At 37.4% G+C, this 25,620-nt stretch overlaps 1 protein-coding gene across 1 annotated transcript in view; it reads left to right on the top strand.

Annotated features, from left to right (window-relative positions):
- The window catches only part of SLC7A13 (solute carrier family 7 (anionic amino acid transporter), member 13), a 16,918-nt gene extending 1,713 nt beyond the window's left edge, over positions 1–15,205 (top strand). The window contains exons 2-4 of the mRNA XM_011968055.1: positions 5,973–6,104; positions 11,107–11,468; positions 14,610–15,205. Of these exons, the coding sequence (XP_011823445.1) occupies positions 5,973–6,104; positions 11,107–11,468; positions 14,610–14,873 (758 nt within the window). The 3' untranslated portion in view covers positions 14,874–15,205. The remainder of the gene's footprint in view (positions 1–5,972; positions 6,105–11,106; positions 11,469–14,609) is intronic.
- Positions 15,206–25,620: the final 10,415 nt, after the last annotated feature.

Raw genomic sequence — 25,620 nt, 5'->3', positions numbered from 1 at the left:
TTCTTTCTTTCTTTCTTTCTTTCTTTCTTTCTTTCTTTCTTTCTTTCTTTCTTTCTTTCTTTCTTTCTTTCTTTCTTTCTTTCTTTCATTTTTGACAGAGTTTTCCTCTTGTTGCCCAGAGTTTTCCTCTTGTTGCCCAGGCTGGAGTACAGTGGTATGATTTCAGCTCTCTGCAACCTCCCGGGTTCAAGCAATTGTCCTGCCTCAGACTCCAGAGTAGCTGGGACTACAGGTGTGCACCACTATGCCCGGCTTATTTTTATATTTTTAGTAAAGACAGGTTTTCACCATGTTGGCCAGGTTGGTCTCGAACACTTGACCTCAGGTGAGCCAACTGCCTCTGCTTCCCAAAGTGCTGGGATTGCAGGCATGAGCCACCACACATGGCCACCTCCTCAGATTTCTGGAAAAATTATCTGAACATAGAAGTGCACACTTTTAATCCTAGCTACTGAGAGGCTGAGGTGGGAGGATCGCTTGAGCCCAGGAGTTTGAGGCTGCAGTAAGCTGTGACTGCACCACTGCACTCCAGTTTGGGCTACAGAGTGAGACCCTGTCTCAAAAAAAAGAAAAATAAATAAATAAATAAATAAATAAATAAATAAATAAGTAATAAGTTAGCCCACAATGCAAAGATACTATAACCAGGGTTATAGGAGCCCGAAAGAGGCTCCCTTCCTTCCGCTAGCCTCCAGACGAGTACTCCCTGGACACCCAAAACAGGAACTTCTCCAGCAGTTCAGACCCCTTGACCGCAATGACAGCACTGGGCAGCTGACTGAAGTGGGTGCCAAAGTGGAACAGCATCTTCTTGATTCACTCAGGACATCAGAGAAGAGCAACAAGTGCTGGATTTTTGCCTTGCACTTTTACTATGCTCTTAAGCATCGTTATTCTTATATATTCGGGGATCATGTACAGGTTTACTACATGGATTTATTTGTATAATAGTGAGGTCTGGGTTTCTAGTGTACCCATCACCCTAACAGTGAACATGTACCCAATAGGTAATTTTTCAACCCTTAGCCCCCACCCAGTCTCCCCACTTTTGGAATCATCAATGTCACAGTTTCCTCTGTATATCCATGTGTACTCACTGTTTAGCTCCCATATATCAGTGAGAATATACAGTATTTGATTTTCTGTTTTTGAATTATTTCTATTAGGATGATGGTCTCTAGTTGCATCCATGTTGCTGGAAAAGACATGATCTCATTCTTTTTATGGTTGCATGATATTCCATGGTGTATATATACCACATTTTTAAAAAATCCAGTCATGCATTGATGGACACTTAGGTTGACTCCATGACTTTGCTATTGTGAATAGTGCTGCAATAAACATGAAAGTGCGGAGGTCGTTTTGATATAACAATTTCTGTTCCTGTGGGTAGAGACGCAGTAGTGAAATTGCTGGGTCAAATGGTAGTTCTGCTTTTTGCTCTTTGTAGGTTCTTAAGTATCTTTAAAGAGTAGAGAATCATACATATTGTAGATTGCTCTGAGGCTATATACCCTTCCCTTCAATGTTAGAACAGAAGTTTTCATCTTTTCATTTTCAAAGTCAGTCTTTTCCCTTGAATTCTTTATCTTTTCCCTTCCATCACCTTAAGGACTTTTCTTTCACATTCTTTTATTTAATTTTTTCTCAACTTCAATTTTTTTAAAAAAATCAGTTCTTTTCCTTGTTATTTAAATATGTATCAGACTCTTAACTACTGAACAAAACTTTTTAAAATCTCAAGTCCTCCGCCACTAATTTATCTATCATTCGTGAAATCATTTGAGTAGCCACCATCTTTTCAAAGACTGTTTTTAAAACCCTGTACTAGTGCCTCAAGATGAGTAAGATACAGTCTTTATCAAAGAGGCTTACAGTCTAGTAGGAGAGGCAATACCTAGATTTGGGTCTGCCATTACCAACTATAGCAAGTATTTTCTCCTTTCCAGTCTCTTTTTTTTTTTTTATCTGCAAAATGTATATCATGGTTTAAAATCACTATAATTCTTGCCTTATAAACAAATAATTTGATACAGTATTTAATGGATAGCCATAACGGAACAATATAATTACTTTGGAAATCAGCAGAAAGGTCACTTTTTGCTGTCACTGAGTGGAAAAGGTGGCAATTTGAATTGAACCCACAAAATTCCAGAAAACTATGAGTGAAGCCGTGGAGAATAGAAGCATGCAGCATAGATAGAAGACAAGGTATGTAACCTCAGGTGACTACAAAATGGTTTCCATCTGAGAGTCTTGGTATTAGATATGATTACTAAGGCAAGTACATACAAAGATGAAGGACAAAATACATACGGTTGATTACTAAGGCAAGTACATAGAGAGACGAAGGACAAAATGGCATAGGGTCGGAGGGAGGCAGATGACTGGACAATGCCAACTTTTAAGCAGGAGGTAGAGAAAGAAGATTCAGTGAAGAAGCCAGAGGAGGCTCAGAGTGTTATAGAGGAAAATCAGAATATGTTTCAAAAAGCAGGGGATAATCTATCTGGTTAAATGCTTCAGAAGTCAAGGAGCATGAGGACTGGTTAGAGCACTGTCACTGATAATGTAAGAAGTCATTGGTGAATTTTGAACACGAGAGGAAGTCAGTTTGCATTGAGTTAAAAATAAGGTATTGAGAAAAGAAAGCTATGAGGATATTTCTGTTTTACGTGGCTTGTGATTAAATGGGCCAATTTCAGCAGCTGGCATAACGAGCAAAAGTTTCTCATTGTTTCTTGCTTTCAAGGCTAGAAGCAATATTTCTGGATTTTTATTTGAGCCAGTTTCATTGTATCCCATTGCAGAGATGTGTCATTGTTAGATAATTATTGTCAGCTGAAAACATATTTACAGAATTTATTCATGCTGACCTATAAACTGTTATGAAATTCCTCACAAGCCTGTAGTGGTGAACAAAAGTTGGAGGAATTTCAGTGTGTGCTGGAGTTGTTAATTTACAAAATAAGTCTTAAGTACATCTAAGTTTTAAGTAACACTTTTACCTGCAAAATTGTGATTTGTAGACAGGTGACTTTGCAAGGTGTAGGAATACCTATCTTTTTTTTAAATTTTTATTTTTTATCACCCAGGCTGGAGTGCTGCTGTGCAATCACAGTTCACTGCAGCCTTGACCTTCTGGGCTCAATTGATCCTCTCACCTCAGCCTCCTGAGTAGTTGCGACTACAGGCACTCAGCATCATGCCCCGCTAATTTTTTTTGTGTGTGTGGATTTTTAGTAGAGACGAGGTTTTGGTATGTTCCTCAGAATGGCCTTTAACTTCTGGGCTCCATTGATCCACCTGCCTATACCTCCCAAAGTGCTGGGTTTACAGATGTGAGCCACCACACCTGGCTGGAATACCCATCTTCTAAGTTCAAGAGTCAAGGATATTTGTTGCCTGTCTGGCTATTATAACTTTTTATTATAAATGAAATTGTAATCTCCATCTCCTTTTTACAAATCAAGTACATGATGAGAACAAGTAAAAGGCTCAGAAGAAAGTACAATTAATCCAAAAAATTGCCCTTTTGTCCCAAAGCTTTAATAACTATAGTAATTAACAACAACCATATATTCAGCACTTACTATATGCTAGACACTAGGATTGGAATCCTTTTGTCCCTATAGTTTTCACTATAAGGAGATTGAAACCTTGACAGCCAATACATTGTCCAGAAGTCCCACAATAGTAAGTGGTGCAGGCAGGGTTAAAATTAAAACCTCAAATTTTTTACTGTTCAAGTTCTTAATCAGCTCAGATTAGTGTACCCCATGGGCATTAGATGCAACCCCTGGGCAGACACAGACAGAAGAAATTTGATATAGTCAAATGATAGATATTTATTAGCAAAGGGGATTTGGTTTTAAATAGCAGAAACCCACTCACATTAGCTTAAGCAATAAAAGGGGAACTTACTTAAAGGATTGTGCTATATTTTAAGGAAGATTTGGGCAACCAATCTTCAGGAGCAAAAAAAATTGGGAAGCAGACTGAACGTGATGACTCACATTTTTAATCTGCACTTTGGGAGGCCTAGACTGGAGGATTGCTTGAGGCCAGGAGTTCAAGACCAGCCCAGGCAACATAGCGAGACCCCCATCTCTATAAAATAAATAATTAATATGAAAAAATAGGGAAGTTCTAGAAATTAAAAAAAAATTGTTTTCTCATCTTCCTTTCTTTTTTAAAACCATTATGTTGCTTTTCTCTTGACCTTTGGTTTAAATTCTTGAGATAAATTTTCTTGTATACTGAAAATGATTGGCTTCCGGTGGATCTGAGGTCTGTTCTTTGTTCCTTGCCACTGGGCAGGGCACAGGGTGCCATTGTATATTATGGTTATAGATGATCATTTCTTCATGGCACAGAGCAATTTTCCGGGTAGGACAAACTTTGGGGAAACGGTGTGATGAATGGAACAATATTTAACATAAAACTGTCCTAGAAAATCCACTCTATATGATGCTAAATTACAACTGTTTCGGCCTTCTTTGCACTTAATATTGGCATAAAGGAATGGTCAAGAGCATACAGGGAGAGAGAAGTTATGACGGACTCTTTAACTCCTTTCAATATACGATATGAGAAATGTATAATAGGAAAATTTTGCTAGCCAGGGAGAGAGTTTCCTTTCCCATTTTCCAAGAAGTAATTATTTTCCTGAGATCTGAAGGAAGGGTAGAGGTCAACTAGGCAACTAGGAAAGAACATTCCACATAAGAAAATAGACCCTATGGCAAGAAGGGAGAAGACATTGTTGAGGAACTGCAAAGGCCAGTCTGTCTGTATCTGTCTATATATGAAACACAGATAGCAAGAGAAACTATCACATTGTCACATAATGTGTCTCCATAGCACTTAGTTTCTTTTCATACAGACACTTTCCATAGTTTTATTATTTTAACCTCTTATTTATGCAATTATTTAACTCATGTGTAGCTTTTCTTCTTGAGGTCAAACTTCATGTAGTTTCTACTCACTGCTGGATTCCCACTATCCAAATTCAGTGCCTGGACTTAATAGATGAGGCTAAACACGTAAGTAGGCTTCAAATGGTACAGGACTTACGGGCTCCAATTTCATTTTTTATTCTTCAGTCTTTCTTCAGAAATTTTACCATCTATGGAGAAAATGAAGCATATTTCATATTTTTCTTCATTTAGCTATATTAGGCAGGTGGGTGTGTAGCAGTCCACCAGTGTGTGCTTGTGTGTATATGTGTGTGTGTGTGCGCGCATTTCAGTGTATGTGTAGTGGTGGTGGCTGAATGAATAGGAAGAGCCTAGCCCAATTCTTGACACATGGAGCGATGCTGGTAGGAATGTAAATTAGTATAATGTCTATGGAAAACAGTATGGAGATTTCTCAAAGAACTAAAAATAGAACTACAATTTGATCCAGCAATCCCACTACTGGCTATCTATCCAAAAGAAAACAAATCAATAGGATACCTGCACTCACGTTTATCACAACACTATTGTGTGTTTGTATATACATATGTATACACACCACAGTATACTACACAGTCATAAAAAATAATGAAATCATGTCTTTTTCAGAAACATGAATGCAGCTGGAGACCACCGTCCTAAGTGAAATAACTCAAAAATAGAAAGAGAAATATTATACCTTCTCATTAATAATTAACTACAAAATGTGTACTTATGGATGTAGAGAGTAAAATGATGACCCATAGAGACTTGGAAGGGAGAGGGAGTGGACAGGTGGCTGATGAAAAATTACTTAATGGGTACAATGTATGTTATTCAGGTGATGGATACCCTAAAACCCTGACTTGACCACCACACAATCTATGCATGTAATACAATCATAGAAAAGGCATAACCATCCTTGGTATGCTTGTACCCCATAAATTTATACAAATACAAAAATATTAATCTAAAAATAATGAATTTTAGAAATAATGTTTACCAATTATGATTTTGTCCTCTTTTGTGTTATAGGGGAGCTGAAGAAACCCAGAACAACAATTCCCAAATGCATATTTACTGCGTTACCTCTGGTGACTGTAGTTTATTTACTGGTTAACATTTCCTATCTGACTGTTCTTACACCCAGGGAAATTCTCTCTTCAGGTTTGTATGCAAATGGCTAAAACAATAAATAAAGTGCTGGTCCTTTCAACATACCTTGACTATCATTTCACCAGTCAGGACCACTGTTTACTGTTCACTATTCTATATATATAATCAACTTATAATTTTCTAAAATAACAGAGGGCCAAAGGGAATGATTTGTCTTAGAAAAGATATTCATGTTTAAGCATGGTTATGCCTTTTCTGATAGTATGGAAAGATGTATATAATGTTGATGTATGGTGTAGATCAGATTCAAAATATTAGTATTCCTTTCATGATCTCATCTCACCAGAGTGACACTATGTAATCAGTGTTTACATCTATTGTAAAACTTTCAAAATGTTTGAGTCTCAATGTTTTTCCAGGTGTCACAAAAAATGATCAAGTTGAAATGTAGAATATTGGCAGTCAAAAGAGTAGATGCTAATGTTCAATTGATGCATATAATTAATATTGATGTATAAAACAATACGGTTTACCATGAACAACTCTGAAATTCATGGTGGCAAAGGGTCCTGAACATATTGGAAATCTGACCAAAAAATAGCTATCTTAGAAGCCAAATTGTAGAATAAAGAGTAAAAGAATGAGAAAATCTTAAATAAATATACCTTTAAAAATGAGTAACAGATTCAAGGAATAAAAGGAAATTTGGAAAGAAATGAGAAACAGGGGAAGTGGAAGACTAGCAATTTCCTCAAGTCAGCATTAAACCACCTCATGAGATAAATCTATCACCCAGTACCTTCAGGACTAATCTCTTTTGAGCAGCTATTATTGTTTTGGTGAATCTTTGAGGCATGGAGGCAAACCTAAGGGAGATTTTGATAAAAAATTCTGGTAAACTTTGCCTCAATTCTTATGTTACTGCCCTGCAGGGTGCTGCCATATGGTATCAGTGCTGATTCATAATGGTCTAGGTATCTTAGGCACTTCTAAACTAGATGTAATCAAGCTTCTGAGTGTCTGTGAGAACAAACCAAATGCAAATTCAGATCAGAACAAGCAGTGATTTATTAACTACCTTGATTATGTAAAGAATAAATTTACAAAGTTGATGGTGTGGTCGGGGCTGCTGGTCAGCTAGCACTGTTGTTATGGTTCGTTGAAGCTGGCGTCTGTTATGACTACCAGTGCTCCATCCATACGGGTTGTTAAAAAGTCATGAATATCTCCTTTGGTGTCATAATGGTTACAGCAATTTTGTAGGCGGCACAATGGTTTTGGCATGTGTGGAAAACTCATGAAGTATTTTGACCATCATCACTTGTAATTTGGCTACAATGCTTATTTTTTAGGCATATCATTTTTAGACTTTTTGTTTAAATTCTAAATTAATGTTTCTGAGTCCAAATATCTGCATGTTTATTGTACAGGAAATTTAAATTAAGAAAAAAATCAGAGTCATACATGAAAAAATACATGTATAGGTATAGTAATCATAGCTTTATGTATGATAGCAAAAATTAAAAATCATAAAAATATCCAATAAACTTGAAACAAATAAAAAATTTATGGGAAATCTATATAACAGAATATTCTGTGATTTGTAAAAGATGATATTGTTGATGGACACTTGAAGAAAAGGGACAATGTTTATAATTCAATAATGAGGAAAAAGTCAGGATGAATATAATGATGTAAAACAGTAAATAAGTAGCTAGTAATGGTGATCAACAGGAATGATATTGTATATGATTTTTACTTTATTGTTTGCACTGAATATTACACATTTTCTTTAAGGTGCAAAATTTGTATAATAAGGAGGAACTTATAAGCAAAAGAAATAGGGTTTTTTTTTTTTTTTTTGGTGAGACAGAGTCTTGCTCTGTTGCCTAAGCTGGAGTTGAGTGGCACAATCTTGCTCACCGGAACCTCCACCGCAACCTCCGCCTCCAGGGTTCAAGCGCTTCTTGTGCCTCCGCCTTTCGAGTAGCTGGGATAACAGGCATGGGCCACCACACCTGGCTTACTTTTGTATATTTAGTAGAGATAGGGTTTTGTCATGTTGGCCAGGCTGTTCCGACTTCAAGTGATTCTCCCTCTTGACCTCTCAAAGGGCTGGTATTACAGGCGTGAACCACCAGGCCCAAACCTAGGTTCTCAAATTAAGAAATTTTAAAGATTAAGAGATGTATTTTTTTCAAACAGGTATATGTAAAAAATGTGAAAAGTTCCCAAATGAATATAGAGCATCTATGATATGGCATGAATTGTATGCTACATTTTATTTAAGGAACATTGAAAGAATTATACCAGGTTGTGATAAATATTAGATTCTAATATTTGTGGTTTACATAGAAAAAGAAACAATGGTATTAATTATGTAATGTTTTCGTCTGTGTCCATGTCAGAGCTCTGACTTGTTTCTTCACATATTTTCCTCCTAGGGAAACAAAAAGCCTTTATTGTGAATAAGTACCACAACTGAGAAGGGAAGGGTGTTCTTCTAGAACAATGTGTATGGAAATGACGTAGTGAGGACCCCTGTCCCAGTTTTGAAAATTGAGGATTTTGTTGTTCCCAAAGTCCTGCCACAGACTGCTGACAGGGTGCTCACATTTGGTTTTCTTGAGAGTTCCATGCCATATTTAAAACTAGAGAAAATTGGCATAGGACAAGATAATCTAAAACAGTAAATACATTTTATGGAAGCAGAAGCTGAGAAGGTTTCCCTGTCCAGATACAACCTAAACGTAGCTGGTCCCAAGTAGCCAGATATGGTTAAGAATTTTGGAAAGATAGCCAATGATAGGCAATAAATAAATTAATTAAAAATAATAATAAAAGAATTTTGAAGAGAAAGTGAGAATTTTAGAATCATTTATTGGTAAATTAATGCAATTATTTTCCGAGGTCAATTTTGTAACATCATCCTTATTTTAAAATGTGTATACCTTTGGACTCACAAGTCCCACTTCTAAGAATTTACTCTAAGGAGACTTGAACAACTATCAAGAATGGAAGGCATGAGTGTTTTCATTAAAGCCCATTTTATATTAGCAAGAAATTGAACATAAACTACAAATAAAACAATATGAAATGGGTAGATAAAGTCATTGACAGTTATATAATGGAATGCTGAGAATTTGCTAGAATAATTAGATGCATGCAAATGTACCAATAAGAGCAAGATGCACCTGCAAAAACAAGCCTAAGTGAGCGTACACAAACATGTACACTCATACACAACCCTAATCGGTGCTTACACATTCATACAAAATTTCTGGAAGAGGATCCAAACAGCTGTTAATGGTGGTTACATTTGCTGCACATGAATGGGAGGTTGGTGAAGAGAGGGACATTTACTTTTCACTTTATGTGCTTCAGTGCTATTTATTTTACTTTTCACCCAAAACATATATGAAATAATTTTTAAAAGAAAAGAAACAACATGTGGAAAGTCTAACAAAGAAAAAACATCTCTTATGGCATAGAGCTAAAGATGATGTAGAAAGATGTATCGTTTTTGCCAGTCAGCACTGACAGAGCTGCACCTGATCCTCCTCAAGTTATAACTAACCACGTTTATAGAATGCACACTGGGAAATTGAAGGGGAATTTCCTTTGCATTACTGGAAAGAAATATTTTGGAAATGTGACTGAAAATGTGAAATTTATGGAGGTATGGGTGTCCAGGAAAAACAACTAACAATATCTTCCTGAAAAGAACAATAAATGAGACAGGAGATATTTTTAAGGAAGATCCAAAGTTGTAGAACAGCACCAAGGAAAACAAGTGAAATGGCACTTGAGACTATTTAAAAAGGGTTACAAAAATTAAAGATCTTTAAGAACAAGGGCTATTAATGATATTTTAATTTTGTCACATTTGGGGAGTCCTACCTTGTGTTATAAGCCAGTATGTTGATGTCCCAAAAGTCCCTCTAGAAACCTACCTTGGTACAAGAGCATAGGCTCCAAGGACACGTACCCCCAGGGACCTCAGGCCCCATTGTGCTCATTCCATTGAAAAACTGAGAATTTGTTTCTCTCTGACCAAGTGATCTGTCCTAGTATATATTCACATAATATGAACTGAATCAAGTGAATTCTCACAAACAGTGGATGCTTTTCTTCACAGGTTCGTGTTTTTCCTGTGGACTTTTATTAAATTAGTACCCGTAAGGTCTCTTATCTTTAAGCAAAAAAAAAAAAAAAAAAAAAAAAAAAAAAAAAGTAGAATATTCTCTAATGGTTAGTTTCTTAATCTCAGTACCATGAACATTTCATACTGTATAATTTTTTGTTGTAGTGAACTGTCCTGTGCATTATAAGATGTTTAGCAACATCCTTGGCCTCTACTCACCAGATACGAGCAGCAACCTTCTACCTCCCCAGTTGTGACAGCCAAAAAAGTCTCCAGACATTGCCAAATGACCCTGAGGAGTAAATTCAGCTCCAATTGAGAGCTACTGGTCTATAGAAAAGTCCCAAATGTCATACATATTTTTAATGGTGTGTAATTTATTTTCTTCATCTACATGGTTCCTTTTTCTGCGAAGTATTTCAAATTGCGCTGTGCTGTGGGAAAGTCTCATTCTGGTGTCAGTAGTGTTGCACTATGCTTTTTGGCCTCTGAATGTAACTATTAAGACTCTATAAACTAGTTTTAGAAAATAAGCATGGATTCAATCGTCCATTCAACAAAATCAATTCATTTCACAAGTGTTTATTGAAAGCCTACTATATGTCTGTCACAGAGTGATCCACTAGTTTTATAGAAAATAAATGGATTGTCCTTGCCCTCTAAAACATTCTTGGTCTATTGGGGAAGACATATAAAATGATAACCATTTACAATACAGTGTGATAGGGCTCAAATAGACACCTTTAAAAGGTGTTATATAAGTGTAACTAAGGAAATAAACAATAAAATTAAGCAAATTGAATGTTATTCCTTAAGTTTATGTTTTTATTTTGAAATAATATTAAAAGGTTTATCATTAGTATTTCTCTTTTAACACGTTTTCTTTTGTGTATTTTTGTTTTCCTGCAGATGCTGTAGCTATCACATGGGCTAATCGAGTTTTTCCCTCATTGGCATGGATTATGCCTTTTGCTATTTCTACTTCATTATTTAGCAACCTTCTGATTTCTATATTTAAATCATCGAGACCAATATATCTTGCAAGCCAAGAGGGCCAGCTGCCTTTGCTATTTAATACACTTAATAGTCACTCCTCTCCATTTACAGCTGTGCTGCTACTTGTCACTTTGGGATCCCTTGCAATTATCTTAACAAGTCTAATTGATTTGATAAACTACATTTTTTTCACGAATTCATTATGGTCTATATTATTAATGATAGGAATACTAAGGCGGAGATACCAGGAACCCAATCTATCTATACCTTATAAGGTAAAATTTGATTTTCTAATTCTTTTCTGTGTGAAAGAACAGATATTAAGTATAACTGTATTTCAGATTATAATCAAGGCATCTATAAGTAGATCTTCTGAATACTCAGTTATTGTGAAACATAAGAATAATCTGGTCTTGGTTTTAATTTTCATTTTTATTGGCTAGGTTACTCAATATAAAGTCTCTTATATTCCATTTAATGGTTTATTAGAGAGAAAAACAGTTCTCTGGATGGTTAGACAGATCATTATGAGTCTTTTGAACAGATATTATTTTGTCTACTTATGTAACTAGTTATGCATATGAATGTCTTCCACAGTCAGGGTCAGATTTAGCAGATGAGAAACAGAAGAGGCAAGGTGAGGTCACAAGTGATAACATCCACTGTTCTGAAACATCAACTTACTTTGTTGGCAAATTCCAGTCTTTCAACTTTACTTATTTTAAACTGACTTTCAGTCTGGATGAAAAAATTTTTCACAGGAGAGGAGACAACCATTTAATTGTAGAAAAACAAATAAGCAGCAAAACTTGGTAGCATAAGAATGTTATTGGAGAAAGATGGCCCTGACACTGATGATCAGAATAATAAAATAATCTTGGTTGCCTAGGTAGGTTGTTCAAAACTTGGCTTGGATGATCACCTTTAATCCTCTCAGTAACAGAAAGGTGGATTCTATTGTTATTCCCATTTTACAGATAAGAAAACAGACTTAGAAAAGTTAGGTCACTTGCCCAAGCTCACACAGCGTGGATTAGAGCAAGATTTAAATCTAGGCAGTCTCTTTGGAGTGTTTGACTCTCGCTAAATACAAAATATAAGAAAGAACTGCTGAGAGAACGAAAGCAATGTTCCCATCACCAACTATGGTTGATTTATGTCCTTCTTTCCTTTCTAGCCTTCTTTTCAACTTCTTCCATCCAGTCATCTCTTAATTGCTGTGTATTTGAGTATTAGTTGTCAAGAGGCAACTATATTTTAAGCACCTTGCTAGGTACTCTGAGTAGAAAAAGAATTAAGACTTGGCTCCTGCCTTTAAGCAGGTTATAATCTATCTGGACAGTCATGTAAACCAAAAATCATGGTGTGATAATTGCTACCTAGTGGTCTGCAGAGGAAGCTCAGAGAACACATAGGGAGAGAGATTGAATCTACAGCAGGGTTGATGGTCGTAGGCCCCTTTGGATGTGCCTCCCTAACATCTACTCTCTGTATAGTTTCACATGGTGGATCCTTTTAATATGTCTTTTGCTGTTTTCTCATCCACACTTTTGTTAGATCACTGACCCTAATACATACAATTATAAAGAAGTTATGAACTGGGGGATAAATTTGTTATACACAAATAACAGTATAAGATAATCATTAAGAGCTTTGGGCTCAAGTCCAGTTGCTTGGCTAGTAGCTGAGTTTAGTCTTGTTATTGAACCTCTGAACCTCAGTTTCTTCAGATCTAAAATGGGAAAAAATAATACCTACCTCCTATTAACATTGGATGTATTAAGTAAGCTAAAGCATGCAAACAATCCAGGGTCTGACATTGATGGCTATTATTGCTTATATTATTATTCAACTTATGCTTGCATCAGAAAGGAAGGCAAGGCAGCCTTAAGTACAAGTGGCTAAAATTTGTCTTGTATGCCCCCAGGAGTGCTCTTTTCTTTTCTCTCAATTATTTGATAATGGATACTGAGCCATGAGATGATAAAATATCTTTATTATTTATTTATTTTTTTATTTATTTTGTTTTTTGAAATGGAGTCTCACTCTGTCGCCCAGGCTAGAGTACAGTGGCGCAATCTCAGCTCACTGCAAACTCCACCTCCTGGGTTCACGCCATTCTCCTGCCTCAGCCTCCCGAGTAGCTGGGACTACAGGAGCCCACCACCACACCTGGCTAATTTTTTGTATTTTTAGTAGAGATGGGGTTTCACCACGTTAACCAGGATGGTCTCGATCTCCTGATCTCGTGATCCGCCTGTCTCAGCCTCCCAAAGTGCTGGGATTATAGGTGTGAGACACCGTGCCCGGCCTAAAGTATGTTTTTCAAGGATGCTTTATAAACTAAGAAGAGATTCTTTTTTTCTTTTTTTTTTTTTGAGACAGAGTCTCTTGTCGTCCAGGCTGGAGAGGCTGGAATGCAATGGCGTGATCTTGGCTCACTGCAACCTCCGCCTCCTGAGTTCAAGTGATTCTCCTGCCTCAGCCTCCCAAGTAGCTGGGATTATAGATGCCCGCCACCACACCCAGCTAATTTTTCTTTTTTTAGTAGAGACGGAGTTCCACCATGTTGCCCAGGCTGATCTCGATCTCCTGACCTCATGATCCACCAGCCTTGGCCTCACAAAGTGCTGGGATTACAGGCGTGAGCCACTGTGCCCGGCCAAGAAGAGATTCTTAATGATTAAATCCCAACAAATGATCCTCTAATGAAAGGGTTTTGTTTCATAAATTATGACTAGCTGTGTTATATATATCTTTGGGGAATGTAGATTCATATCAGTTATATCTTATATCAATTTTCTCCCTAGGTTGGGTAATGTTGTAGAGAATTCTTACAATTCTAACACAAAGCAGGTACCAAGCACTGGTCTTTAAGGCTTTTGGCAAAACAAAAACAAAATATAAAACAGGGAAAATTGTTTTAGCTAAAATTTTTGTCTTGATTTTTTTTTTAATATGCTGAGCCTATAAAGTTATAACATTTACCTGTCAGTATTTACCTGTGTAACAGAGGGTCTGAGGATGGTTCTTCTGTTTTGTCATGAATTTCTTACTGCCTTGAGATATTTTCCAAAGAAGATTTTTGTTACTTCCATTGGGCCTTAGAAATTCCCTCTTAACAGATTCATGGTACTCAGATCAGTAGATTGTGATCTTATCAGCAAATGGTTCTAGTTATTTCCATTCATGGACAGTCAAATGCTAGATGCCCATTCCCTCCAACCTGACAATGAGTCTTCAACGTCTCCTTTCACTCAGGCATTTATCTGACTTCTAAGCCAGGTTTATTCAACTTTACAGCTAATTTAGCCTGTTTAATTAGCTTGTATCTCTGCATTTTTATTTATATAAATATGCAGGTATCATTCATGGATGTTCATATCTAATATTTTTTCAAACTTTGCTCTTTTCAGGTGTTTCTGCCATTTCCATTAACCACAATAGTCATCGACGTGGGCTTGGTTGTGATACCATTGGTAAAGTCTCCAAATGTGCATTATGTCTACGTGCTTCTGTTAGTTCTCAGCGGATTACTATTTTACATACCTTTAATGCATTTTAAAATAAGATTGGCTTGGTTTGAGAAGATGACTTGCTATTTACAATTACTATTTAATATTTGCCTCCCTGATACGTCTGAGGAACAGATGTCAGAAGTGCAAACTGTTAAAAAATAGCCTTCTAAAAAACGTATATCAGATTCCAAATCAAGGTCAAACACATGATAGAACATTCATGGTGAAATTCCTATGGTAACTATTTTTTTCTCAAATGAAATAAGTAATGTATACAAAAGTACCCAAGACAGTACCTGGCTTCAAAGTCACTAAGAAATTGTTATACATAACTAAAGCTCTGCTTTGTGTGGTAAAAAACTTAAGTCCTGGTTTGCATAGCTTGATAGAGTGATTATACATCTCCCATTCTCTAACTCTTTTTTCTGTATCCCACCCCTTTTCTACTGAATTTGTGGGAATCCTGTAATAAAAGTGAATGGCTAAAAATTTTAAAAGCATTCCTTAGCTTCATCTTTCCTGAGTCTTTTTTTGAGGCGGGCGGGGCCAGGGAAGATGCTGATTTGAAGATGAAAAGAATAATTCTATTTTTCCAGTTGGCTTTTCCCTTCTAGAATGTAGCACTTTTTTTTTTTTTTTTTTTTTTCCATCGAGATGGAGCCTTACTCTGTTGCCTGGGCTGGAGTGCAGTGGCGTGATCTCGGCTCACTGCAACCTCCACCTCCTGGGTTCAAGGGATTCTCCTGCCTCAGTCTCCTGAGTAGCTGGGATTATAGGCGCCTGCCACTATACTCAGCTAATTTTTTGTATTTTTGGTAGAGACTGAGTTTCACCATATTGGCCAGGCTGGTCTCAAACTCCTGAACTCGTGATTTGCCTGCCTCGACCTCCCAAAGTGTTGGGATTACAGGCATGAGCCGCTGTGCCTGGACCCATTTTTTTTTTTTTTCAAGCTAATAACTATTTTAGAAGCATGGGGCTGGGCGTGGCAGCTCACATCTGTAATCCCAGCACTTTAGGAGGCTGAGGCAGGCGGATTACTTGAGGTTAGGAGTTCAAGGCCAGCCTGGCCAACATGGTGAAAACCCGTGTCTACCAAAAATATAAAATTAGCTGGGTGTGGTGGTGTGCACCTGTAATCACAGCTACTCGGGAGGCTGAGGCAGGAGAATCACTTGAACTCAGGAGGCAGAGGTTGCAGTGAGCAGAGATCATGCCACTGCACTCCAGCCTGGGTGACAGAGTGAGACTCTGTCTCAATAAAACAAGAAGCATGAATCTTTAGGTTAATTTACTTTGAGTGCCTTTAAGAAAAATGTTGACATGTCTTAGAAGAACAGCATTACTGTGTCTTCATTTGATTTATTAATAAGTGTGACCTACTGGGAATGATATAGTTGTATATAAAGTGTGTGTAATAGATGGCTAAGTGGATAGCATCCCAGGAGTCACACTCATTCAGCATCATTCAGTTTAAAAAATTCATCCACATAGCTTAGAATTTTAAAAGATCTGGTTTAGAGTTGTCTTCAGAAAGTGGGAATGTGGGAAGATGTCCAGTGACCTTTGTTAGCCAGCTTTATTCCCGGCCTCCCTTTATCCCTCAGAGGTGGCATCCACAGATGTCGAAGGACTTGTCAAGTTTGAGGAACTATCCCCTGGTGTGATGGTTAGTTTTATGTGTCAGCTTGGCTGGATCATGGGGCCCGGACATTTGATCACACATTATTGTGGATGTTTCTGCAAGGGTGTTTTTTGGATAAGATTAACATTTAAATAGTTGGATTCTGAGGGAAGCACAATGCCCTTCCTATTGTGAGTGGGCCTCGTCCAATAAGTTGAAGTCCTTGATAGAACAAAGACTGACTTCCCCAAGAGGGAATTCTGTCAGCAGATGGCCTTCGGACTAGAATTGCGACATCAGCTCTTCCATGGGTCTCTAGCCTATCAGGCCACCAGGCCACACTACAGATTTTGGACTTGCCAGCCTCCAGCCTGCATGATTCCGTGAGCCAAGCCAATTCCTTAAAAATAAATTCTCTCTCTCCCTCTCGCTCTTTCTCCATATACACATCCATGGGTCTGTTTCTTTGGGGAAGCCAATAACATATTTAAGTTAGCATGGTAGATATCTATTTATAGCATACTACTTATTTATTCCTAAGACAATTGCCTTATGTGGGCCTCATGGTTCAACATTCCCTTCACATAAACCTCCATTACACTTAGACAACTGCCCAACTTTCCTCTTCCTATGAGCTTTCAACACAGTATGAGACAAAATACTTCCTGAGCTTAGTTTCATAGACATCATCCACATTTTATAAATTCAGGATCAGAGCTTCAGATTCTGGAGACCTGGAAGATATTCAAATTATAAGTGAGAAGAACCAAAGATTTGACTGACATTAGATTGAGAAGAAATCTTAAATGTTTATAGCAGCCCCACAAAGTAACTCGCTCATCTATGTTTGTATACTGCCAGGGATGGGGGAATCACTACTTGCTAAACATGCTGGTCCTGTCTTTGGACAGCTTTGTTTTCCAAAAGCTTTTCCTAATAATATGAAGCTGTAATGTAATTTCTATCTGTTAGGTAAGTCTAATCATCTTTCACATGATATCCTGTTAGATATTGTGACTCTGTGTCTTTTCCAGATTAAAACCCCCCAGTAGTCCAAAGTTGCTGCTTTTGAAAACCTTGAACCCTGTACACCTTGCCAGGCCCTTTTCAACGTAATGATGTCTTAAATTTTTATGCCATAAACATTGTAGTTTTTCTGAATGTGGTCTGACTATGGCAGAGCAGAGTGGAGCTATCATTTCCCTTATTTTAAATATTCTAGTTTTGTGCACTGTTTTGGTACCACTATACACTTAAACGTCCTGCGTCTTTCATGTAAGTCATGGCCGAGACTTGCCTATTCTAAGACTGTGTGGGACATTACGTCGGCAAGTCTAATAGGTCAATACAATTTCTCAGGGAAACTTTTGTTCCACAGGACGATAACAAGAAATTGGCTGACGGTAGCAAGAGCGGGGTTATAAAATTTCAAGACTTCAAGGAAAGTCGCAACATGAATTTCATTATAGCTTTTATATTTTATATTATTTTTGGAAATAAGGCCTTACAAAATATATGTGTAGTAAATTTTCTGCTTTGCAATTCCTTTTGTTCTACTTCAGACCACCAGCAATTCATCTTCCTGCTATGTTTCTTTTAAGAAGAGTCTATTTCGAAGCCATCTATAAAGAATTCCTGGCTGGGCGTAGTGGCTCATGCCTGTAATCCCCCAACTTGGTAGGCAGAGGTGGGTTGGTCACGAGGTCAAGAGATCGAGACCATCCTGGTCAACATGGTGAAACCCCGTTTCTACTAAAAATACAAAGCTTAGCTGGATGTGGTGGCGGGCACCTATAGTCCCAGCTACTCTGGAGGCTGAGGCAGAAGAATCACTTGAACCCAGGAGGCAGAGTTTGCAATGAGCCGAGATAGCACCACTGCATTCCAGCCTGGCAACAGTGTGAGACTGTCTCAAAAAAAAAAAAAAAAGAGTTCCTTTGATGACGTCGGGCAAGGACTTATTTGCTATACTCTCTGAGTTGAGGCTTGTGGTACTTAGCTATTTGACACAGGTGTGCTGTGAAGATTAATGAGTTTCGTGTGACACACTTTGAAGTTGAAAAGTAATCACTTTTATATTGTACCTATAGGGCCTTCAAAGTGTTATCTCTTGTTTGTATCATGAAATTTGCAAAGCAGACACTACCTGAGAAGCTTCTACCTCCTCTCTATTCAGAACAGGTTTACTTTTATTATTCTATTTTTTTTTTTTTTTTAAATTGAGACGGAGCCTCACTCTGTCATCCAAGCCGAAGTTCATTGACACAATCTTTGCTCACTACAACCTTGGCCTCCCAGGCTCAAGTGATCCACCCACTTCAGCCTCTCAAGTAGCTGGGACTACAAATGCATGCCACGAAGTCTGCCTAATTTGTTTGTATTTTTGGTAGAGAAGGAGTTCTGCCATATTGCCCAGGCTGATCTTGCACTCCTGAGCTCAAGCCATCAGCCTGCCTTCACCTCCCAAAGTGCTAGGATTACAGGCATGAGCCATTGAGCCCTGCCCGGAACAGGTTTAAATAGCTTTATGAGGTTGTATTCACTTCCTAGAGCTGCCGTAACAAATTATCACAAATTCAATTGGCTTAAAATAACAGAAACTTATTCTCTTGCAGGAGGTCAGAAGTCTAAAATTATCCTAAGCAAATTAACACAAGAACAGAAAACTAAATACCATATGTTCTCACTTATAAATGGGAGCTAAACATTGGCTACTTGTGGACAGAAAAATGGCAACAATTGACACTGGGGACTTTTAGAGGGGGGAGTGGGGAGAGGGGAAAGGGTTGAAAACCTGACTACTGGGTACTATGCTCAATACCTGCTGATGGTATCATTAGGTCTCATACCTAAACTTCAGCATTGTGCAATGTACCCAGGTAACCAACCTGCACATGTACCCCCTGAATCTAAAATCAAAGTTGAAAAAGAAAAAGATAAAATTAAAATTAAAAAACAAATCTCCCTCTCCTTTCTCTCATAACATTAGCAGTCATTGGATTTAGGGCCCACTCCAAATCCAGGATATTCCTGTCTCAAGATCCTGAACTTCTTACATCTGCAAAGAACCTTATTCCAAGCAAGGTCACATTCTGATGTTTCCTCTAGATCTGTTTATAAGAAGACCATTATTCAACCCACGAAGCTAGGTCCTCCTCATTATCCAACTCCATTCCCAGTTTGTGTGGTGGCCTCTTGCAGCTATAGAGGCTGGTTCAAGAAGGCCACCCTGATTTTGCTTCTCTCTGTAGGTAGTAATTCATCTGCAGGTTGGAGTTGGAACTAAAATATGAAATCTGAAAAAGTCTCAAACTTCATCCCAAGATGTAGTACTGTGAGCCTCCATTATTAGCAATGTCTCCTAAAATGATGGGATCAGTATTTCAAAAGGAACCTTAAACTAGACTTGAGAAACAGCCAGGTAATGGCCAGAGTTGGGTTATTCTGACTGATGCCAGGGTGTCCCAGCAGACAAAGAGAGAGTATTGGGAATTCTTGACAAGCAAGAACCTGGATGTTACTATTTACATCATGTTTTCTTATCTTGACTAATGATGTGGTTTTGAAGGAAATAATTGTCCTGCAATGAATCTGTTCACATCTTTCCATTAGGCCTAGGCCTCTCTGAGATGACTTCTCTCTGAGTTGCTGCTTGTTCAGTATCTTGTATATGAAACCAGTAGGAAGAAAAAAAGTCACTTTGCTTAAGTGTCAGCTCTGTGCCAGAGGGTTAGGAATGCTGGCGTAGTTCCCAGAATACAGGATCTCAAGCATGAGAAACAAACTACCTGAATGTAGAGAAGTCACAATAACTTTATAGGGAGCAAAGTTTCAGAATTGTATTTCTAAGTAACGGACTTCTATTACTTTAAGGTGAAGAAAAAAATAAGCGTCCCTTTATTTAGCTGTAAAGCGGAAGTGGGTAATTTCTCAGATCCTTCCCAGGTGTAACAAATGACAAGCATTCTTCTTGTTTTAAAAAATGTCAAATTGTATTTTAGATTAAGAGGTACATGTGTAGGTTTGTTACATGGGTATATTGCATAATGCTGGGGTTTGGGATGCAAATGATCCCATCATGCTGATAGTGAGCATAGTACCCAATAGGTGGTTTTTCAGCCCATGCTCTCCTCTCCCTCTCCATCTAGTAGTTCTCATTGTCTCTTGTTCCTATCTTTAGGTTTATGTGTAGTCATTGTTTAGTTCCCACTTATAAGTGAGAACATACAGCATTCGGTTTTCTGTTCCTGCAAAAATTTGCTTAGGATAATGGCCTCTAGCTTCATCCATGTTCCTGCAAAGAACATGATTTTATTAATTTTTAGTACAGTATAGTTCTATATGTATGGTGCATATAGTGCTGTATATGCGCCACATTTTCTTTATCCAGTTCACCATGGATGGACATTCAGGTTGATTCCATGTCTTTGCTATTGTGAATAGTGCTGTGAAGAACATATGAAAGCCTGTGTCTTTTTGATAGAATGAATTATTTTACTTTGGGTATATACCAGATAGTGGAATTGCTGAGTTGAATGGCAGTTCTCTTTAAAGTTCTTTGAGGAATCTCCAAACTATTTTCCCCAGTGGCTCAGTCTACATTTCCACCAACAGTGTATAAGCATTCCCTTTTCTCCACAGCCCTGACAGCATCTGTTACTTTTTGACTTTTTAATAACCACCATTCTGCTTAGTGTGAGATGGTATCTGTGGTTTTGATTATAATGCATTTGAACATTGTGTGGTATAAATCAGCTGTTTCTCACTTTGTCTTATTTTTAGTTTAAGGATCCACTGTCTTGAGACTGCTAAATCAGTTACCTTTTATCCATTCACTTTCTAGTTTCCAATATTTTGTTGCTCTCTTCTTTGTGGGATTATTTATTTTAAAAGTTCCTTTATTACCATTTTTGTGAGATTCCAGAAGGGTGGCTAAAACAGATGTTTCTTCAATCTGCTGTCTTAATGTGGATGCTTAAAAAGTTTCAATAATTTAAGAGTGTTTAAAATGTTGCAAATGTTTTTTTAACAAATAAAATGCCAGTCAAGAAATCTGGATCAGTAATACTAACTACTCTCAATAAAGTTTAAAGGAAAAACGTTGAAAGAGATTTGACTTATAAATCTCTGTCTCAGTGATCCAAATTGTTCTAAAACAAAAATATAATAATTTCTGAGTTAAAGTCTTATGGAAGAAGGCTGTCTATAGCAAGCAAGAACATTCTTTATCACATGGCAGCTATGAGCACTTTAGTGGATGAGGGAGACTCTATTGTTTGCCTCTTTCTCCTTTGATAAGAAAAAATTGATTTTATACAAATAAAAGGTAAAATCACTCCTGTCTTAAGAGGATGTATCATAAACGATCTTAGCCAATCACTGTCATCCTAGGCTCCTTGCCTGTGATTGGCTTTGGTGTAGGCATGGGACCCAGTTGTTGCCAATAAAATGTATAAAGAGGAGTCTAAAGTAGAGTTTATAAGAAAGACTGTCCTCCCCAATTGAACGACAAAAATCCAAAAAATTCTCTATTCTTTCCTTTCTTGGATTTTGTCATGTAAAGATGTGATACTTGAAGCCGTGCTGGCCAGCTTGTGACCCTGAGGTGAAAGCTGGGAGAACCAGGGACAAACAGACAGAGCCAACATATTGTTTTGCTGCAAACCTAACCAACTCTGAAACTTCCCACTTCCAGACTTTTTATTATGTGACTTAATTAAATATGGCTATGGTTGAAGACATTGTTGTCCAATTTTTCTATTTCAAGCCAAAAATAGTTTTGTGTTTGTTTATTTGTTCATTTTTGCAACGGGATCTTGCTATGTTGCTCAGGCTGTACTCGAACTGTGATGGCCTCAGCCTACTGAGTGACTGGGACTATAGGCAAGCACTACCATACCCAGCTAGTCAATGTCTTCAAACCTATTTTATCCTCTACAAATTAGAGTTAATACCTAGCACTTAGTTTTTTTAAAAAAATGAAAACCAAATGTGATAACATGTTAAAAATGAGAAAAGGAGTGGGGTGCAGTGGCTCACACCTGTAACCCCATCACTTTGGGAGGCTGAGGAGGGTGGATTGCTTGAGCTCAGGACCAACCTGGGCAACTTGGGAAACCCTGTCTCTACAAAATAAATAAATAAATAAATAAATAAATAAATAAATAAATAAGCTAGATATGGTAGCACGTGCTTGTAGTCCTAGCTACTCAGGAGGCTCAGGCAGGAGGATCACTTGAGCCTGGGAGGTCAAGGCTGCAGTGAGCTGTGACTGCAGCCTGGGTGACAAAGCAAGACTCTGTCTTAAAAAAGGAAAAATTTAAAAGAGAGAGAGAGACAGTGTTTTTCTCGGTGTCTGGCACTCTAAAGAAATGGTAGTTAACAATTATTTTAAATTAAGACTTCTATTTTTAAGATTTTAATAACTGTCTTCATAACACCCATGATTTGGCCTAATGAGTGTATGCAAATTAGATACATACGCAGCTTATTTTTCATGCCCAATATCTGGCGCATAGTAAGTACTCCATAAAATTTTAAAAACAAGTAAACATAGTAGCTATGCAATACATCTTTACTAAATGAGTAAAGAAAAGAATAGATGGGCAAGTGAATGAACTAATAAGTGTCAACAGTTTCAAGTGACTTGATTACTTTAAAAAGCTAGAAGAAACAGTGGCATGGTATCCAAATCAATTCTGTGGAAAACATAATAGATACAGTTCCTCTGGAAAACAGGATAGCATGATAAGTAGCAAAATATAAACCCTGCATAGGGCATTGTGTAGTGTCACTTAGTGCTGATGAAGTAGTGCATTGTACCATGGAAAATTATCCTGGAGCCCCTCATGGGAAATCTCTCTGAATTGTATAAAAGACAGACCTAGTCTCTCACCCTCTCTAGGATTTTATCTGGGAATCTCACATGCTTGTGTAGCATCAAGTTTCAATTGATATAATACATGTATAGCATTTTGCCATAAACAAGACTCAATAAAACAAATGGAATGTGCTGGAGAGTTTTCTACAGAACGAGGTGTTCCTCATAGAAGCCTGTGGCCTCTATAATTAATTCTCTTTCTTTTCTGAACGGATGGGCTCATTCTGGGCACCAAGCAGAATTTTAGCTAGAATTTCATCATCTGTTGGTCCCAATCTTATCACAACAGTTTGTATTTTTAAAAGAAATACATAACATTGAAAAATAATATGATTTTCTGTTGCTCACAGGAAACATGCATTGTGCTTTTTATTGGAAAATTCTGGCTCACATATCTCTTTATGTCACATCTGAACTCAAAGCCCATTCTTGTTTTGGAATTTTTTTAAAGCCTGATTCCAGATTCTCTAGAAATCAGCATTTAAAAAGCAAGAGCTCAAAATTTCGTGATGTTTTTGATGCTGATTCAACAGAATCCAAGTTACCTCAGGTCAATATAAAGAAAGTGACTTAAACCAATTATTCAATTTGTGTAATGTTTTCTGGAAAGAAGTAAATGATTTATTTCTAAATATTTTATGAGTCCAAAGGCTGAATCTTAAAGCCATGGTTTTAAAAAGCCAACACCATCGAAGAATTAATGCTCTAATTTCTTTGGTTGTTCGTCTGGAAAGCTATTGTAAGATTATGGGCACATATGCGGTTGAGAGAAAAAAGCCACTAATGAGACAGTGCCATATGCTTTCTTTACCTTGGATCTGAGCTGAAAAAAATGACTCTTGTTGAGTCCCAGGGGTGAGTAGGCTTCAAGTTCAGTGGAAGACTCAGCTTGTGGTTTGATGAGGGCACACCCTAGTTCACAAATTCATGAATCAGTCATGATGGAAGAGAAAGTGCGGCTGGTTTGCGTAGAACCTGACTGCATTGAAGAAATTTCCAGCTCTGTCGAAAGTAGGAAAATGAAGGTTCAAACTCCAGTTGGAGAGTAGAATATCCAGCTAAAGTGTTTCTAAATTTGGGTATATGAAAATTTGAGAATGACAATTATCACTCTCTGCACTGGAGATGGAGCTTTTGTTTGCAGGTTCCCAGTGACGACGGAGTTGTCTATGACAATACGTCATCCTCCTAGCATTGCTGTGAGGCTTAAATAAAATTATGTGTAGCCATTGTTTAGCCTATCATAAGGGTTCAGGAAATGTTAGTGTATCATTATTATATGTGCTGTACGAAGCAGCTATTGCACAGAGACAATATCTCTATAGATTATCTCAGATGCTACTCCAGATCAGGTGATTATAAAATGAGCAAGTCAGCCATTCAATCTCAGACATCCATGCTTTACTGATTCTTATTTTTATAACAAGATAGAGTGGATGAAATAATTGCTGATGTTTTAAGAGAGAATTACCTTTTATCCTACAAGCATCAAGGCTCCTCAAAAAATTACTGGAAAATTTTCAGTAGAGTTGAATGAAAATGATAATGCTGATTATTAGAATCAGAGCGTTTTGCCAAATTATGTGTCTGAGACAGTGCAGAAATAACCTGCCTGCCTTGCCTGCCTCACAGCCTCTTCCCTCTCTCACTGTCTCTTGCCAATTTTCTATTGCATCTTTTCAATATTTCAAAGAAGGATAAGATACAGTCAGCTACCTGTGAAAAAGTTGAATATACATATTAAAGGAAATTGCTAAGCACATATTATTGTCATATTTTGAAAGGGTACATTTTAGAATATAGAAAAATCAGAAAGAAAAGAAAGCCCTTTAAAACTATGTGAAGGAACAAAGGAAATAGAAACCAATCTTCAGACACAGAAATATAATTAACATACTACACAGATAAAAACATTATCTGGCTTGGAGATCAGTAATAGCATATTTTCTATACAGTTTCTAAAGGCAAGACCTTCAGGGATTTATTTATAATTTATATTTTCTTCTTACCTTGGAAATAACTATTTTTCTCAACTTGATTTCTTGGTAGTGAAAATGATTTCCAAATGTTTGAGTTTCTTTTGAAAGGTATCTGATGGAGAGAATAAAATGTCAACATGTCCCTAAGTTTCATGTTGGTTGATCTAATCTCCAAGAAGCAATTTTTTCAATACAGTATAAAATTGTTACTGAACTGAACCCTGACATTTTCATCTGCCTACTTGCGCTGGTGCACTGAAATGTTTCACTGGAATTTCAAACTCAGCATGTACAAAATTGAACATCTTTTCTACCAGATTTCCTCTACTTTCACCTCTCAGCTAGGGGCCAATATATTCCTAGCAATGTAGACTCGTAGGTGACAGTCACATTTGAGCTCTCTCTTCTCCCACCTCCCATATTCAG

Source organism: Mandrillus leucophaeus, unplaced genomic scaffold, assembly GCF_000951045.1.
Source record: "Mandrillus leucophaeus isolate KB7577 unplaced genomic scaffold, Mleu.le_1.0 Scaffold826, whole genome shotgun sequence".
Lineage (NCBI taxonomy): Eukaryota > Metazoa > Chordata > Mammalia > Primates > Cercopithecidae > Mandrillus > Mandrillus leucophaeus.
The sequence above is the reverse complement of the archived record's forward strand: the minus strand, read 5'-3'. Positions and strand labels throughout refer to the sequence as shown.